This window comes from Parasteatoda tepidariorum, chromosome 2 (genome assembly GCF_982258835.1).
Source record: "Parasteatoda tepidariorum strain Cologne lab strain chromosome 2, Ptep-v5.0, whole genome shotgun sequence".
NCBI lineage: Eukaryota > Metazoa > Arthropoda > Arachnida > Araneae > Theridiidae > Parasteatoda > Parasteatoda tepidariorum.
The window spans coordinates 66113908-66132310 of record NC_141756.1 but is presented as its reverse complement, the minus strand read 5'-3'; the positions used below and the strand labels follow the sequence as shown (position 1 = coordinate 66132310).

At 28.6% G+C, this 18403-nt stretch overlaps 1 protein-coding gene across 1 annotated transcript; it reads left to right on the top strand.

Moving 5' to 3' along the window:
- Positions 1 to 8564: 8564 nt before the first annotated feature.
- LOC107449850 (uncharacterized) lies at positions 8565 to 18369 on the top strand. Its single transcript, XM_016065513.4, has 5 exons — positions 8565 to 8712; positions 10722 to 10855; positions 14270 to 14358; positions 17104 to 17205; positions 18138 to 18369. Exons 1-5 carry the CDS (start codon positions 8602 to 8604, stop codon positions 18269 to 18271), a joined length of 570 nt encoding a protein of 189 aa, XP_015920999.2. The 5' UTR covers positions 8565 to 8601; the 3' UTR covers positions 18272 to 18369.
- The last annotated feature ends 34 nt before the right edge of the window (positions 18370 to 18403 follow it).

Below are 18403 nucleotides of genomic sequence, written 5' to 3'. Positions count from 1 at the left end.
AGCATTACACACTTATAATAAGCTTTTAAAATTAGAAGTAAGGAACATTAAAATACCTGTAACACTAACGAAATGAAATAGCAAGAATAATAATCCAAAATATTACATCATATAAATTCATTAACAAAATGTGTCCAGTTGACCTGGTAGTAAAAAATATAAAATGACCAGCTGGGTTAAACATCATTGATTAAAGTCAAAATTCACTCTCCTCGGAATAATATAGCTTTATTAACCTTTAAAAAATAAACGTAGACTAGTTATCTTAAAAGATTCACTCAGGGCACTTTTCAAGCATGTGTGATTCCGTTATCGTTTCTCTGTTTACAAAACGATTTGATTTTATTACTCCTTTCAATAAATACAGAGATTAGCACATGAAGGTTTGAAAATACATTTTAGTAAATTAACGTACATTTAATTCTTAGTTTTATCCATTGGTAATTGGAAATAAAGATCATCCCTTGTTTTTTAACTATTCTCCTTTTAATTTGATTTCACTAACTTTCCAGTGGTTAATTCTACAATCCTCTAACGATCATTTAAGCTGTTCGCGTTAAAGTGGTCACACTCTACGCGTTATAATTTAATACAAGGTTTTATAAAGTTATTTTTTTACTTTTGGCGCTAAATGCGCTTGCAAGTTTCTTCCACCCCAAAACTACTCAAAGACTGTCATTTGCTACATTTATCAGCAAAGATCTCTAAACTTTGACAAAATAAATAAATGTAGTGTAGTTTAAACAAGACTAAAATAAGATCTTTCTCAAGAAATTTCAGTTTTATCAAAATTGTCCCTTGAAACCTTCTTCTTCTAAGCTCTTCTAATAATATGAACTAAATGATTAGCGCACTTGACCATTTAAAATATTTCAGATGTTAACAGAATGTCATACATGCAATCATGAATGCTGTGTAATATATTAGTGTATGTGTAATGCGTAATAAATTAGTCAAAAATAAGATCTTTCCCTAGAAATTTCAATTTTTTTCCAAAATATCAGTTTAAACCTTCTTCCATTAAGTTCTTCAAAAATTGTAAATAGAATCATGCACGCATGGCCATTTGAAATACTTCAGATGGTAACGGGAATCTAGTCACGTGATCCTCATATATGAAGCTTATTTGGAATGAATACTACAAAATCCAGAAGCTAAGAAAGAATTTAATCTCTCAAAAACGATCAAACGGAGCAGAGATGTGCGAGCTATTTATTATTCAGATCAGAAAATGTTTCCAAGTACGAAAGAAATCTCAACTAACCTCGATCAAAAAAAGAATAGATAAAAATGGGGCTTCTTCTGGTAACCCGGAGATACCTTTTCATTGACCTTGAACGCTGAATATCATATAATCAGAGATATCAATGTCAGGTAATAGAAATAACCTGAGGCCTTTTCTCGAGTTTAATACCAATATTCGCATACAATCGGGGTCAAAGTGATAAGAAATGCTTCTTTATCAAATGTTTAATGTTAGAAGAAGTACGTTTAAAAAGAATAAGTTTTAAACAGTGGAATAATGTTAACTGTATAATAAAGCTGAACGTTATAAGTTGAAGCTAGCACTGATAATTAAAATATTTTTCCGTAGGAGGTTAACTATATTTCATTTTATGCAGCATAGAATTCTTTTTAATAAAACTATATATACATATATATATATATATATATATATATATATATATATATATATATATATATATATATATATATATATATATATATATATATATATATATATATATATATATATATATATATATATATATATATATATATATATATATATATATATATATATATATATATATATATATATATATATATATATATATATATATATATATATATGTAACATAAAAAGCTTCTATTAATCTTTTTACGTTAGTTTCTTTGCTATAAAACAACTCCTACTTTATTACTAATTAATTATTCTATTCCAAATTCTTTCTCACACTTTTAAAAGCCACATCCTGTTCTTAAATCTATTTTTGGCTCAACTATGCATTTAATTAAGAGCAGGACATATCTCCCTATGCTCTGTGTGGGAAAAAGCTAGATTTCTTTCATAAACCAATAGTAATCCTTATCACTTCCCTTTTCCCCTCAAATATAACAAAATAGAGGGAAATTCCTTTGCTACTTTCCCTAAGATAAAAACTTAAGCACACAGTTTTTGAGTGCGAATTTGAGCTCCGCCTTTGCTAGAAAATGTCTTAAATATACTATGTGAAGTTAATAAAATATGTTTTGCCTTCCAACTGCTATCTGCGTGGCCTAACATCACTCACCATGACTGCTACCCTTTCAAGCCTAGCAGGATAGATAAATTTTGCAGTTGGTTTAGCACTTTTTTTTTTTCTCACTGGCTCCATTAAAAAAAAAAATGCTTTTTTCAAATAAGTAAAAAATATATAAATATAAAAGGAAAGAAAATAATCGAATGAAGTTTTAGGAGATGCCGGCGTTGCTCGTGAAACAGATATCCTGACTAAAAGAATGAGAATTTCGGGACTTTCCTTCATAATGGGTCCAGACGTTGTCTCTACACCGTTGTACCGGAATCGCCGTTAAAGAATTGATGTCTTCGCTGTTTTGGTTTCGTTTTCGCCTACCGTGTGTTACCATCAACAATTAGCTTCTTGCGGATTTACAGCAAGTGCTTGCTGTGTTGCCCTACTTGCTTGCTGCTTGTCGGTCTCATTGAGGATTGATAAAGGTTCAGCATATGATCGAATTGATTTCGTTTTCTGGCGATTTTCTCGAGTGTTCTTCTGTGTTTCCTTGAACGGAAGATGACCAAAAATGTGATCTCAAGTGGTAGCTATGATTCCGCTCGCGTGTGCGCGTGATTCATCAAATATTGGAAGTGATTTATTGGTGATGAAACACAGATGTGATTGGTATTTACTCAAAATTTTCTATACCAGTTTAAGTTTTTAAACGTGAATACTTTTGAATCATTTACGCTCATATATTGAAATAGGAACATATAATTTTATGTTTATTGTTCCAAATATTTATTCCGGTAATATTATATTTATCTATTAATATTTATATTTTGATAATAGTTCCAATTATTGATGCCATTATTCAACGGTTTATCATATTATTTGTTTACATTAAATAATGATATTAAATTTTAGTGCTATCACATATTTTTTTTTTCACTTTTAATTCAGTATGATTATGGTTTTAATTATTATTTAAGGAATCACTTTTTATATTGCATTATATATCACAGTGTATATTATATTGATTGTAGAAGTAAAATTTAAATTTTATTTTATTATGGTGTTTAAAAAAGCAAAATATGTGCTTATTCATATATTTAAATTTTTTTTCCTTCAAAATGTTATATTTAATTATTAAAATTTATTTTGGTTATTTGAATGCGGAGTGGAAGAAATTACAAATTAAAGATGGTAATCAAAAATAGTGCAACAAATAATTTTGAAAATCAATACAAAATTTCTTAAAATTAGAATTTAAATGAAGTTAGACCCGGAGAAGGTTCAGGCAATCCCATTAACAGATCAAGCTTATAAGAGAAAGAGTCAAATCCAACATAAAGTGACCAAACCACAAATTGACAATGAATAGTATCCGGATACACTCAAAATACATTCAAAATAAAAATAATAAAAGTAACAACTACCCGATGGTGACTAAGAAAACTATCTTGTTAAATACTAACACAGGTGGTACTTTAAAAGTAAACCCAACAAATATTTTAGAAAAGTTATGTGTCCAAAAAGAAAAAAAAAGATAAATGAAAACAAACAAAAAGTAATTTGCAAATTAACCTAACTTGCACTTCAAATTAAAAATAAGGAAAATAGCTAGGTCAGTCAAATTTTAAAAAACTGATTTACCTAATACCATATTGAATTTGAAAGCTTTGTTTTGGATTTCAATTAATAATGAATTGTGTTAAACGGGTTGTAATGTAAATTCTGAGAAGACTGATCACCTTTCCTGATTGTAAAAGCAATTTGTTCTCACACATTTTTTTTCCTGAAATCCTGGTTAATGTTTGCAATAAAAAAACCAAAAAAGAAAGTAGATAGAAAAGAAAAAAAAATTTCAAATCTAAGAAAAATGAAAAGAAAGGAAGAAATTAAAAATTTGGGCATAAAAAAAAGAAGAATAGTAAAAAGAAAAATTTTAACAAAGTAAGTTTAAGGAAAAATAAAATAAAAAATAGAATTAAAAATAAAGATTTAAATAGCAAAACTGAAAATAATCTTCAGTTTTCAAATGTTCTTGAGACTAAATGTGATAATGGTGCGCAACATTGTCAAAATCATGTTGACGGAATTATGCAAATTCAAGATAATGAAAAAATTTCCATCTTCAGGAATTTTAAGAAATTTTTCAGATATTTTTGCTAAAAATAAATAGTATATAGAGACAATAAAAGTTGAACCTCAAAGGGTAAAATAACCATCAAATTTACCAGTGTCAATTTTGTTTTGTTTCATGAAAATAAAATTAAATACCAAATATGACATTAATACACATGGTTCAATGGAACATGTGGTCCCCTTTTTTCTGGAAGATCCGACTTTTCAAATTTTCTTCAAGTTCAACGTTTACCCAAATCTAGTAGGATATGGGGCGATGGTAGTTTTGTCTCTGGTGAAAACCAAAAAAATAAATATTTATGCACCTTATTGAATCTAGGATCTTCCAGCACATTATTGTTGAGAATAGGGACTGTTTTCCTCCTTTTGGGGAATACAGCCCCTAATCCAACAAAACAATTTCCCCTAATAACACTGAAGTCTTAAACTTCAGATTAAAGACCAAGTGTCAAACTTTTTATTCTCTCATTGAAATAAAAATACTGAAGTCTTAAACTTCAGATTAAAGACCATTGTGTCAAAATTTTTTTACATTTTATATTGAAAATTTTTTTTGATAAAAAGTGTCAGTTTGTATTTTTATATCTCATATCACTTGCATTTTCATATTTTTGTATCTTTCTTGTTATTGAATATGAATATTTACATCTTTTAGGAAATTTTTATAGATTTTCTTGTCTTAAGTGAAAAGTTTATTTTAATTGTGTTAGTATGAGGAATAACTTTATTTACTGTGATTATAAAGAAGGACTGAAAAAACTTAATCACAAACAATTTTTTGAAAATGGAGATCTAACACTTCATTTCGATAGTAGCGCTACTTAAAATTTTTTTTTCTTCCTCTAACTCTGTATGAAACTTTTTTTTACATAGTGTGCAAGTGTGCTTTTTTTTATAATTCATGTTACTTTATATCTTGTTGATTTTACAAATATTATTATTATTATTTTAATTGTGTCATCATAAGGAAAGTTTTGCAAAGGGATAATTTTAAAAAATTTTTTGATGTTAGTTAAAATTTTTCGGCGAGGGGGGATGTAACATAAAAAGCTTCTATTAATCTTTTTACGTTAGTTTCTTTGCTATAAAACAACTCCTACTTTATTACTAATTAATTATTCTATTCCAAATTCTTTCTCACACTTTTAAAAGCCACATCCTGTTCTTAAATCTATTTTTGGCTCAACTATGCATTTAATTAAGAGCAGGACATATCTCCCTATGCTCTGTGTGGGAAAAAGCTAGATTTCTTTCATAAACCAATAGTAATCCTTATCACTTCCCTTTTCCCCTCAAATATAACAAAATAGAGGGAAATTCCTTTGCTACTTTCCCTAAGATAAAAACTTAAGCACACAGTTTTTGAGTGCGAATTTGAGCTCCGCCTTTGCTAGAAAATGTCTTAAATATACTATGTGAAGTTAATAAAATATGTTTTGCCTTCCAACTGCTATCTGCGTGGCCTAACATCACTCACCATGACTGCTACCCTTTCATATATATATATATATATATATATATATTATTTTATGAGTTCTATTTACTTGCAGCTTAATGCGCAATGAATAAAATTTATTGTTTTTCTGAATATTCTTCGTGCTTTTTTTGTATATATATACACTATGCATTATGACCACCCTGCTAATAACATGTAGGACCACCTTTAGCCCTCGAAACTACTATCACCCGCCATGGCGTTGATTCCTCAAGTTGCTGATAGGTAGTCTGAGGTATTTGGTACCAAGCGCTCACCAACTGGTCCTGCAATTCCCTCACATTGCGAGGGGGAAGCGTAGCAGCACGAATTTGGTTTTCCAAGTAGGACCACAAATGCTCTATTGGATTAAGGTCAGGTGAATTTGGGGGCCAAGGCATGACTTGAAAGTCACTGGAATGTTCCTCGAACCAATCCATGACGATTCGACCCTTATGACATGGCGCATTATCCTGTTGGTAACCATCATCCCCCGCAGGAAAAACTGTTCCCATGAATGGGTAAACCTGGTCTGCAACTATGTTCAAGTAGTTATCAGACGTCAGGGATTGTTCCATGAGGATTATGGGTCCTAATGTGCCCCATGAAAACACTGTTCCTAGGCGAGAAACCATGAAAACCTGGGCGAGCCCATTGTTATCGATGGAGGGTGGTCATAATGTAATGGCTCTTCGGTGTATATATATATGTAAACCATGTTGAAAAGACGCCAACTTTATTTTGATTACTTTGAGAAATTTAAATATGTTTATATTAATCATCTTTTAACTTCTCTTTGTTTTCCTTGAAATCAAATAAGTAAGTTAAAATACCGCTATCTTCAGTAGAGATTCGTTAGCTTGCGACGTTGTTTTCATTCTTTTCGAGCTTAAATATTAATCTGCAACTCTTAATACTAAATTATGAATTCCCTATGGCATAGATTAGTATGTCATGCTATATATATATATGCTAATATACATTTTTGGGTTCTTTGACAAAGATAAAGTCAAAAAAGTATGCGTATGGGAAGTGGTAATAAAAAAGAAACCTATTGAATCACTAGTGAGGAATGCAGGATTAAAAAGGTCAAAACCATTTTTTTTGCAAAATATGACACATCAACATAGTGACGGGCCTTAATAATTACTTGAATGAACTATTAAAAGACTTTCAGAACGAAATATTTTTCTAATTCTGTTAAAATAAAATAATTAAGCTCCGTAGGTAATCAACTTTTTGAACTATAAAAATTTTACTTCCAATTAAAATATTAATTTTCCTTAAATTTCTCATAATCTACTAAAATAAATCGATTTTAATAAAAGGTTAAAATGGCAAAAATAACTTGTAAATAAATTAATGTCTTCGCAAAATCAATCTGATGTAGTAAATATCTATCCTATCAATTGTTGTGAAAGTAATTAATCCATCTTAACACTTAATATGAATTTGAGCATTGTAGCCCCTTGAGCATGCGTCTACACTAATCCAGTAATACCACGACGTCATTTGAATTTTTTCAAGCCTATTATTGGTTAATCAAAAAAGCGGAAATTAATGACGATTATTAAAATACGTAACAAGCCCATTCATGAATAACTTAACATTTACTACTATTTAAGAAAATGAAAAAAATAGTCTTACGTTACAATTAAAAAGCAAATTAAGATTTTACTTTTCTAATCTTATAAATCATCACTTATAATTTACCACGCAACAAGCGTGTTGCCAACCAATTGCAAATGAAAATGTAAAGGAGTCTGGGGAATATGCCAACATTTTTAAAAAAAGTTTGACAGATAAATGACAGGATCATTCCAGCTATTCAAATCAACCCAAACTACATCTTTGACAGGAGGAAACGAACACTGTTTGACACAGAAAATTTAAATGCTCGCATGCAAAGAGTGACCGCTAAATATGAGAGAAACATATATATTAGGAAGGGCTTGCCTACCATAAAAGAAAATGATGATCAAATGAAGAGTAAGAAAAAGTAAAAAAATTAAACATGTTTGGGGTTATATCTTTTTATTGATATAACATGTAATATAACGATTTACTATGAATATATAACGAATAATAACATTTAATAAAGCATTTCCAATTTAGAGAAATGACAGCATTTTAAGTCAGATTTATTACTAAATATACATCGGAAAAAACTGCTCAATAATTCATACTATTTTAGCATAAGTCTCGTAAATTAACATCACTAAAAAATTCCATTGGAGTAAATTTTTAAATCTCATTTGGTGTAATCCTTTCATTAAATTTTTTTTTCAGCCACTGGCATCCATTTTCATCCACATACAATCTATGTTCTCTACAGAAAAGTAATTGCGACGCCATATTTAAACCAGCCCTTAAAATTTACGCATTTTTTTAAACAGTTGAGTTGTATAATAGCCTACTCATATTTCATGCTGAAAATTTCCATAGTTTTATGGACTTTTATCTTTAAATTTGTATCAATACAGTGCAAAACATTGTTTATATTATCACGAATCCATGCGCAAAATTCTCTATTTGCCTCTTTTTCAAAAAAGGAAGTTTATTGAACACGTATTATGTTCATACAATCGGTTGCACAAGAAAATAAAAACAAATACCAAAAGTTCAATTATTCAAAATGCTCATCAATCATATCAATATTTGAACAAATAGCTTATAAAATCTGAAACACTTCCGCAATCTGCTTTCTTTGAAGTTATATGATCGAGATTGCTTTCGAACGGACACGAGTATTCCAGAATGATCTTATTATTTTTATCGATTGTAGTTTGGAAAGAATGTTCCGCTCTGCCATTAGTTCCAACTGCTGGGACATGTAATGATACATTTATTACAGTGTTTCCTCCAAAGGTAAAGGTTAAACTTACTTATATGACTAAATGAATTTGAAAATTTGAATACGTGGTCTTCACCAGTACTATGTTTACTTTCGTATCTTTGACGATGGAATTTTGCAATTAAAATTTAGACCACTTTCCGATTTTCTGGAATGCTCAAATTTTTGTAAACGCTCTCAGCTAATTTGGAAATTGCCAATGTTAGTTTCAAATGTTTCTAGAACGCCAGAAATAGAATTTATTGTGATATTATCACCAAAAGGAATCTTTATCATTAATCAAAATTCTGTTAACTCAAATTTTAATTGGAGCTTTCTGCTGAATAGCATTACAGGCTACAAACGTTTAAATTTGTATTCATTACAATTAATCTCGATAATATTACGAAAAGATGGTTATAAAACATCAGAATTTTGAAAACTCCCGAATTAATAGAGTACATACATTCTATCGAATCCTTAATCTAGACGATAATAAAAATTTAAATACTTTCCTGAGGGGTACAAGAAAATTTATGGAAACTGATCACTTTCGGCCTGGTTAGAGTTACAGTTACAATTCGTCCTAAAACGTTGCAACCGAAATTTATCGCCCTTTATTCATCGCCAAATGAAATTTCCCTTACTTCTTAACATAAACAAAAACTCACAAGCATTAAATTTAAAAAAATAATAAAATAAAATAGAAATTTTGAAAAATATCGGTTATCAAGCGGACTAAGAAAAGAAAAATAAATCTATTTTTATCGCACCAGAAGCGAAAAACGAAATGTGTAACATCATCGTAATAAACTTCACACACCACTAATAATTCCCCACGTCTTTCGGAAGTGATGTGCCTTATATTTTCGTTTTAGGAGTTCATAATAATAAAGATATTTTCTTCTTTTTAGTTTACTTTTAAAAGTACTACTCATAATTTTTATTTTATTATTTTTCACTTATTCTTTTTATTCTCTATTTTCCTTTATATTCAAAACACCTGCATAGATTCCTTTTTATAAATTTCGTGTACGGACATTTCATTTCGATTCATTTATCACTTTAATTATAACATTGCATAAAAATGGTCATTGCATTAAAATGGTCATATATATATATATATATATATTTATAAAATTTTTACAGCCAATTTAGAGTTATTTAACCTATTCGCGTCCAGTGAAAGGAGAAAGAAGCGTATCCTCAGGCCTTCACGAGAAAAGAGTACGTGTACTTACTAATAAAAGTTAAAATACGAGAGCACCGAATTGAGATCTCTCCCGTTGATTTTGTGCCGCTGAAGTCAGAAAGGCCGTGAAGAATTGCGTGATCACATATTTGTGATCACGGTCCTGAAGGGGTTAAAGTTTCGATAGGTCATAAGGGGTAAAAAGTTAGGAACCACTGTTTTAGTGGAACGGAAATGCGTTTGCTGTTTTTTTTTCGTTAGAGACCAATTTTCAATCTCTTCCTCAAAACTTTTTGAAGCCTTATATTCCTCTTTCGCTCCGATAAGTATTTATACTCTTCTCTATTAATTCTATTGATCAATATTGATATCATTTATGTCTTTTTTCACTTCAATATTGGATTGTGACTTGCAATATAAATATATATATATATATTTTTAATCCTTCTTATGCAAAGAATAAACGGTGATCATTACAGTATTGCAAAGCAACTACTTGGGAGTAAACGGGGAAAACAGTTTTCTGTGTAATGAGATTGAAATAGGTGATTTGATTGCCTGTCTGGTTTTGAATATTATAGCTCAAACTTTTCATTATAACTAAATAATATGAAGTGTAGTAATTATTTGCAGTGTTTGAAAAGGATAAGTTTTGTGAGCTAGATGCGAAACGAAATTTTTGTCCGGCTTTTTACTTTTGCAATAACATTTTTTAGTGTGATAGCATCAACTTTATCAGTTATTTGCTTTTGTAATAAGATTTTTTTCCCCTTAATGATACCATCATTAGTATTTTGAAACTTGTCTTGATTTCACAGACAGATCTTATTATAGTAATAAATTTGATTTCAGATTATGAATAATTGGCACGTGATTACTCACACGGATAGCATTCCCCCGTCGTTTCCGCATTGCATTCTTATGAAAATTGGACGAAGGATAACCTTCAACACAGAGTTGCGTATAGATATTATTAACACCATTCAGTAAGTAAAATTGTTAAATTTGTATTTTCTCATAAAATAATATTTCATAGATTTACTATCGACCTTTAAAACCAATTGGAGGTCTAATTGGAACTGTGGTATTAGAATAGAGGATTTCCACTAATTAAAAAAAAGAATGAGATACCTGCAAGTAATGTAGTGTGTGTATCTCGATCCTAATTGGTTGTTGAAACGCGGCATTTGCTTACGTTAGTAACTGTTCTTTCCATTCTATTTCGAGTAATACAAACCCGTCAAGTATCGATTCTCCTAAGTGACACATTCTATATTCTCACACAAAGATTTCAATTCTTTCAATCTATATTTCTTATTTAATAAAAAGACAGGCACGAAGTCATATAGAACATAAATCAACTAACTATACATTGAAGTTGTCAGGTGCACAAAGCAAAAATATATCACCGTTACAATAAAATCCATAAATGAAAATTGAAAATATAAGTTAAGTAAAAAACGTGCACAAGAAAGAATTTTATTTTAAAAAACTCGGGGGGGGGGGGATACGACGTTATGCTAAACTAACTTAACGTTAATTAACATTCTAACTTATGTGGAGAAACTGAGCTCGACTTTTTGGAGGCGGTGATTGCCATATAATGGTTGTTGAAATATTTGTCTCCAGGAAAATGAATAAAATCGTTTAAGTAAAAAACTGATTTATTAAAGTAAGAATCAGTAATTTTAAAATTGCCATATTTAAAATACACTCATAAAGAAAAGAAAATCACCCAGAAGGATCAATACTAAACACTCTCTCACATCGAGAGTTTTTGATAGCATGAAAGATATTTAAACAGTTGGGACTGGGAGACCCGCAAGGAATTGAATAAATTTATTCTTTACGGACGCAGAAGCATGGAGAGGTGATCCCAAATTGGCGAATTATCAAAATATAACATAGCCAAAATAAAGCCAATCCCGCATAATCAATATTAGGTTTGAAAATACCTTGGAGATCGCGAATCGCCAACAAGACTGTGAGAATTATTATAACCATGTAACTGAAACACATTTGTGGTAAGAAGTTAATAATAAAGAGTTATAAATAGATTTTTTTTTTTGGAGTCTACATTAGTATTGAAACAAAAAGTCAGCCGTTACATTGATCGACAAGAAAAGAATAAAATATTTTATGCTCGCATTTATAAAGATTAACTTATTGATTTAATTCAAACATAATTCGATTAATTTGATAGACAAATAAGTTTCAGTAATTAAAGATATTTTAAATACCAATTATAATACCAAATATGTAATGCCAATTGTGGCATCACAGGCTTTAACTCGTCATCTTGTTTAAAAACGATCTGCTGACACTAAGGTCATAGGTCACGTGTCTGTGTATCAATGATCGTCTTCTTCTCAAGTGGCACGTATTGGCATAGAACTTTCACATAATTGGCATAGAATTGGAATAGAACTTTGTTGTTCATGAAAGTTATTTCTATCTTATAATCATCATAAAAATATCTTCTTTTTTTTCCAATGGCAGGCACTGAATTTTGAATCTTTGCCTATGAAGATGCTGAAATTGTTGCTCATTTAGCATTACCCAGTAGGCACCTGTGAACCAAAGTCACGTAGGCGAGCAACGTTGACCACGCCACACTGCCACAAACCCGTTTATAGGCTGGGCCACATTCACACATTACACACACAACAGAGGACAGCACAAAGAGAGAGAGAAACATCCATACCCAGAACGGGATTTGAACCCGCAGTCAGGCGCGCTAACCGCTCGGCCACCTGGCCGGCTATAAAAATATCTAAAATAGATCAAAGAAAGAGTTCGCTAACTATTCAAATAAGTTCTTTAATAAATTTTTTTAGAAAACAAAAGAAACTATTTTTAAAATCAAAATACACTACATGGCATTGCTACTAAATATTTGAAAATTAATAAAATTGTGTTCCTGGGTAAAGAAGGTAGTGTCAATTTCGGAATTTACGAAAAAACGAGCTTTACTGTGTTCTTTGTAATCGATTTTTTTTTTTTTTTTTTTGCCTTCTAGAAGAAAAATAAATAAATATATCGATAAAACTTCAATATTCTAAGAATAGTCAATTTAAAAAAATCAAACTTATTAAATATTTAGGACTACAATAACATCATGCAAATTTTGTTAAAAAGAAAAATAAACTATTAAGGTTGAGTGCTTATAGAAAAAGATAAACAAAATAGGGAAAAAAAGCAATTTTGGAAAATGCGTCATATTTCGAAAATAAGAAACGAAAATTGAAAAAATAAATAAAAGTAATTTCTACCATTTCAGTTTGATGTTCATTCAGTTTCAATTTAAAAAAAATTTTATTTTTTTAAAAAAAATTTTAATTTTTTTTATTTTTAAATTCTTACTTGATTTGAGGTAGTTAAGAAATTGAAACACTGGAATTGAGTCAAAAGATACTGCAAGCATATTGTTTAACAAAAAAGTTTTAGCATAGCGTATTTTGAAATTTTAATAATCATAATTTAGCTAACATACAAGTGCAATTTCTAAACCAGTTTTATAAATGAAAAAGTTTCGGATGTGTAATTTTGATGTATAATCAGCAAATATTATTTGATTTTTTTATTTATTTTCAATTATTTATTTATATATTTCCTGTAGTGTCTTCTCATTAATTTAAATGATTTTTTTAGACCCTAAATCATCGGCGCTGAGTTTCCCTTATTTAAGTTTAAAAAGTTTTCACCAAATTTTTTAAAGGATAGTTTTCGGTCATTTCTTAACTTATATACTAATAATTTTTAGCAATTAACAAAAATACATTTTTAAAACAAACATAGCAAAATAATTTTTAACCTTATCTCCGTCGTTACTCAATTGTTTCGATTTACGTAAAATTTAATTGATTTGTACGATCTATTTAATTTATTAATTTACTTTTCTTATAACATGAAATAAATACGCTAAAAGATGTTTTTTTGGAATTCACTATAAAATTACTGCTCCAGATAAAAACAAGCTAATCTTAAGATTAGAACAATTTTAAAGAATGCAAAACCCTGAAAATAATATCAAACAAATTGCATTATATATGTTGGTGAAAGTTGGTAAGAGAATTTCTATCGTAGAATTCGTAACGATTTAGTGTAATTTTCCTGAGAAAATATGCCGCAACAAACATTTATTAAATAATTAAATATTTTGCTTGTTAAATTATACAGTCTTAGCATAATTTTTTTCACGGGTTACTTAATTGTTTTTTTAACTTGAAACATTTTAATTATCCTTCACATAATCTCTAAATTTAATAAAGGTTCTTTTGTATTGTCACCATAATCAACTACACGACTGATTATCATCAGTATCACCAGTATTGACTGAAGGCCTTTGAATAAATTGAAAAGTTTAACTACTTCAAATAAAAATGTATGTTTGATTTTAGAGCTGAAGGGGCTGAATTGACACTACCACCAATCCGAGGTGAGATGACGGTGAAAGCGCTGGAGCCATTTGGGGTATTTTTTCCATTAAGTGAGTATTAACCTATAGATAACTATAACCTATTCTTAAGTGCAGAAAAAATTTATGCATAGTATTTTGTATTTTGGAACAGACAGAAACCAAGATTTGAGTAATTATTTATTATTATAATTGACATTGAACCGCCGACTCAATTCTAAGTTTACGGTTACCAATGTTACCACCTAGTAACCTTCTAGTAGATGTTAGTTAAACTCCGTTGTCTTGTAATTTTGAATTTAATCCAGAAGACATGGAAACTCCTGGATCACACATTGGAAGAAAATAGCCTTCGTGGAGGGAGAAATTCGCAAATTGTCCTCCTTTTCGTTAATTATACATATGCCCTTAAAACATCATAGTTTCGAATAAACAAATCCTTCTAAAAAATTTTGATTACTTATTTCTTTACACATATGGGTATTTTTCGAAAAATTGACGCTCACTTTTTAATCTAGAACAGGTTTCAAATGATTTCCTAATTGCAAAAAATTATAAAAAAATTCGCAATGTATCTTTCATTATGTTAACTATAATAATGCATAGCATTGTTTGGACTAAACACGTGGTTCTTAGAAATTTTGAGTATTTATTTCTTCACATCTATGGGCATTTTTTAAACATTTGACGATAATCCGAATAAAATCATCATTGAAAAAAAAAAATTAAAAATTCGCAAAATGTCATCCCTTATTTTTATATATATGCTCATAACGTAGCATTGTTTGGACTAAAAATTGCTTCTCAAATATTTTGAGTACTTATTTCTTGAAACATGGGTATTTTTGAAAAAAATTGAAGCTCATTTTATGATCTAAAACAAGTTTAAAATTCTTTCAGCCATGTAAAAAAATTTTAAAAAATCGAAAATTGTCCGTCTTTACTTTAATTATACATATATGCTCCTAACGTGAGTAAACAAATCCTTGTTAAAAATTTTGAGTACTTATTTCATTAAATATCTTGGTATTTTTGAAAAAAAATTACACCCACTTCGTAATTTGAAATAAGTTTCAAATGAATTCCTCATTGAAAAATTATAAAAAATTCCCAAATTGCCCGCCATTATATTAACTATACATATGCTCTTAACGTAGCATGGTTCCGACTAAAGAAATGCTTCTTGAAAATTTTGAGTATTTATTTCTTCACATGTGTATTGTTGAAACATTTGGCGCGTAATGAAGGATATATATTGCAAATGTTTTGCAATGAGGAAATCATTTGAAACTTATTCCAGATTATAAAGTGAGCGTTAATTTTTCCAAAAATACCCATATGTATAAAGAAACAAGTAATCAAATGTTTTAAGAAGGAATTGTTTACTCCAAACAATGATGTACTAAGAACATATGTATAATTGCAATTTTTTTAAAAAATTTTCTGTAATGAGGAACTCTTTTGAAACTTGATTAAGATTTTTTTAAAAAATGAGAGTCAATTCTTTCAGAAACACCAGTATAAGTCAAAATATATGAACTCAAAATTTATTTAAAGTAATTTTTAGTCCATACTGAAAATTGATGTAAAAAATATCGATATAATAATTACAAACTAATAACTAAATTACGATTTTGAATCATATTTTAAGCTTAATAAGCTTATAAAAACAAAAAATAAGAGAGAAAATTCAAATTTACAAAGAGTGAAGAAACTGCAAAAGGTCGTATTCATATTATTCTCAAATAAATAATTAAATCCCAAGTGTTTTGATATAGTTTGTGAGTAACATTATTAAAAAAATCTATAAATAAGTCTCTTTTCAAATTCAAAAAAGCAGTTTTTAGCAAATTTGATGTAAGCAAAGCAACTGCATTTAATGTAAACAAAACATTTTGATTTATTTTAAGAATAAATTTGTTATTCAAAAGAAATTATGCACTGTAAAGTAAATAATGCTAAAAAAAAACGGAAACGTTTATACCACTTTCATTAAATAGGCAATTATCTTAAAAAGTAAGCATTATTATCAAAACATTCATTTCCTTTTTTATCATAAAATACCTTGTTAAGTATCGTTGTATGAAACATTTTCACTTGAAAATGGAGCTTCCAGGAAACATCTCAAACATCCCACAGTTTTAAAAAAAAACTGCTGTGTAAAATAAAATATTGAATGCCAAATGCTAAGAAAATTCAGAGTTTAAAAAAAAAATTTAAAATCAGAATTTAAAATCAGAACCAAAACAATTTTAAAAAATTGTTTTGGTTAAAATCATCTTAAAACATTGCTTCCCAATATCAGTTTAAAATGCAAATGAAAAATTTTTCATTGCTTCAATGCTTAAAATTTAAACAAAAATACCAATATTTTAGTTTATTATCTAAACTTTAATAATAAATTAAATTAAATTGCCATTAATTTGAAATAAAATGCTAAGTTATTGAAATATTGTAATTAATTAAGGTTCAATAACACAAAAGAGAATTATTATTTACTGTAACAATTTCAGTGTAGAGAAATTGTTCTAAATTATTTTTTATGAATTATATAAAAGTCAACTTGTCCAGAAACTCTGATAATGAGCTTAGATAGTATCATACGACCCAAAAACAGTAGAACTTAAACTTAACCAATTACAGAAATAATCGCAAAATGTAAGCAAGAAATGTGATTTTCTGCAATAGTCAAATGAATAATAATAAATGTAATTTTTTTAAAAATGACTAAGAATTTAACTAACGACTAATTTAACTATTTTTAAACTAATGATTAATTAATTAACTAATGATTTTTTGCTAATTTAATTTTTATAGGTCCGATATTCCCACACAATATTCAAATAACAGATTTTGATGAGAGCTGTGGATGCATGGCATTTTGGTCTTGTGAGCAAGTTATGCCTTCTATGAGCATAAGTAAATATTTTTTCATTATTTGTAATCCATCTTTTAATAACAAAATCGAAAACTGATAAGGAAAATAATTGTTTCAATTTAAATACATTTGTATAACAACGAAATAATAAATAATTCATATATGTAATTTTAAATTTTTAAAAAATATATTTTATTTTAATAAACCATGATAAAATGACTCATACTGGATATTCCATAATGACTGCCTGTCCTTAATACATATTTTTAAAATTAAAAAAAAAGCATGCACAACGTGGTATACGAAGTATACAAAAAAGCAAAAAATATACTAAGAAAAAAGCTATCAAAATCTAACAAAACGCTACTGAGAAAATGGAAACAAAAAAAACTAAAACCTATTTGATAGCCAAAAGAAGTGGAAAGAAGTTGAAAGGTTATTATTAGAAACAAGTTCAAGTTTCAAAAATCAATCAAACTGGTTTCGATGTTTTTCATTTCTCAGCAGTGAATCGACAAATTTTTATTATGTTTTTCCTGCTTATAATGTTTATACATTTTTCAGACAAGGATTCTCAAAAAATTTATCCAGGGGAGTGATTGCGAAACACCCTGCACATTGTACAAAATAAAACATTAGAGGGTCTTAACTTTTTTTAAAAAGAAAAATTATATAAATGTTCAAAAATTGTTTAAATGGTGAAGATAACATTGAAAATAGATAGAAAGAAAAAAAAACAAATTTGTGCTTATTTGAAACACTTAACTTTCATCTTCAGATTTTCCTAGGCAGTTATTTAGCATTTCTACATTGAATAGTATACATTTTTGATGGTCAAATTTTTTATATTACTTGTTATTTATATGTAACAAAAATTCTAAAAACATATATCATGAGCGATCTTTATGGAACGCTTTCTTTGTCCACCAACATTCTTATTACGTAATTGTGTTTTTCTTTAAATTTTATTTAGGGGGAGCTTGGGTGGCCTGCCAATCAACAGATGTAGATGAAGATTGTATTGAGAAATTAAAAGGAAATGTTGCAAACGCAAGTAATATACCAACAGATCTTTTCATTAAAACTAAGTATGAAAAATGTTTTTAAGTGAAATTTTTAGATGCAGTAGCATGCTAAAATAAACCATATGTTAATTTTTCTAAACAAAGTCAGTTTTGAAACAAAAACATTGTGACGTTTTAAAACAGCACTGATAAATAATGTATTAAAATATTTTAT

Excerpts from the sequence above, each read along its gene's own strand:
- LOC107449850 (XM_016065513.4), top strand. The coding sequence starts at position 8,602 with ATGATCTTATTATTTTTATCGATTGTAGTTTGGAAAGAATGTTCCGCT. Across the intron at positions 8,713-10,721 it reads TTACAGTGTTTCCTCCAAAG|ATTATGAATAATTGGCACGT; the intron begins GTAAAGGTTAAA and ends ATTTGATTTCAG. Across the intron at positions 14,359-17,103 it reads TGGGGTATTTTTTCCATTAA|GTCCGATATTCCCACACAAT; the intron begins GTGAGTATTAAC and ends TAATTTTTATAG.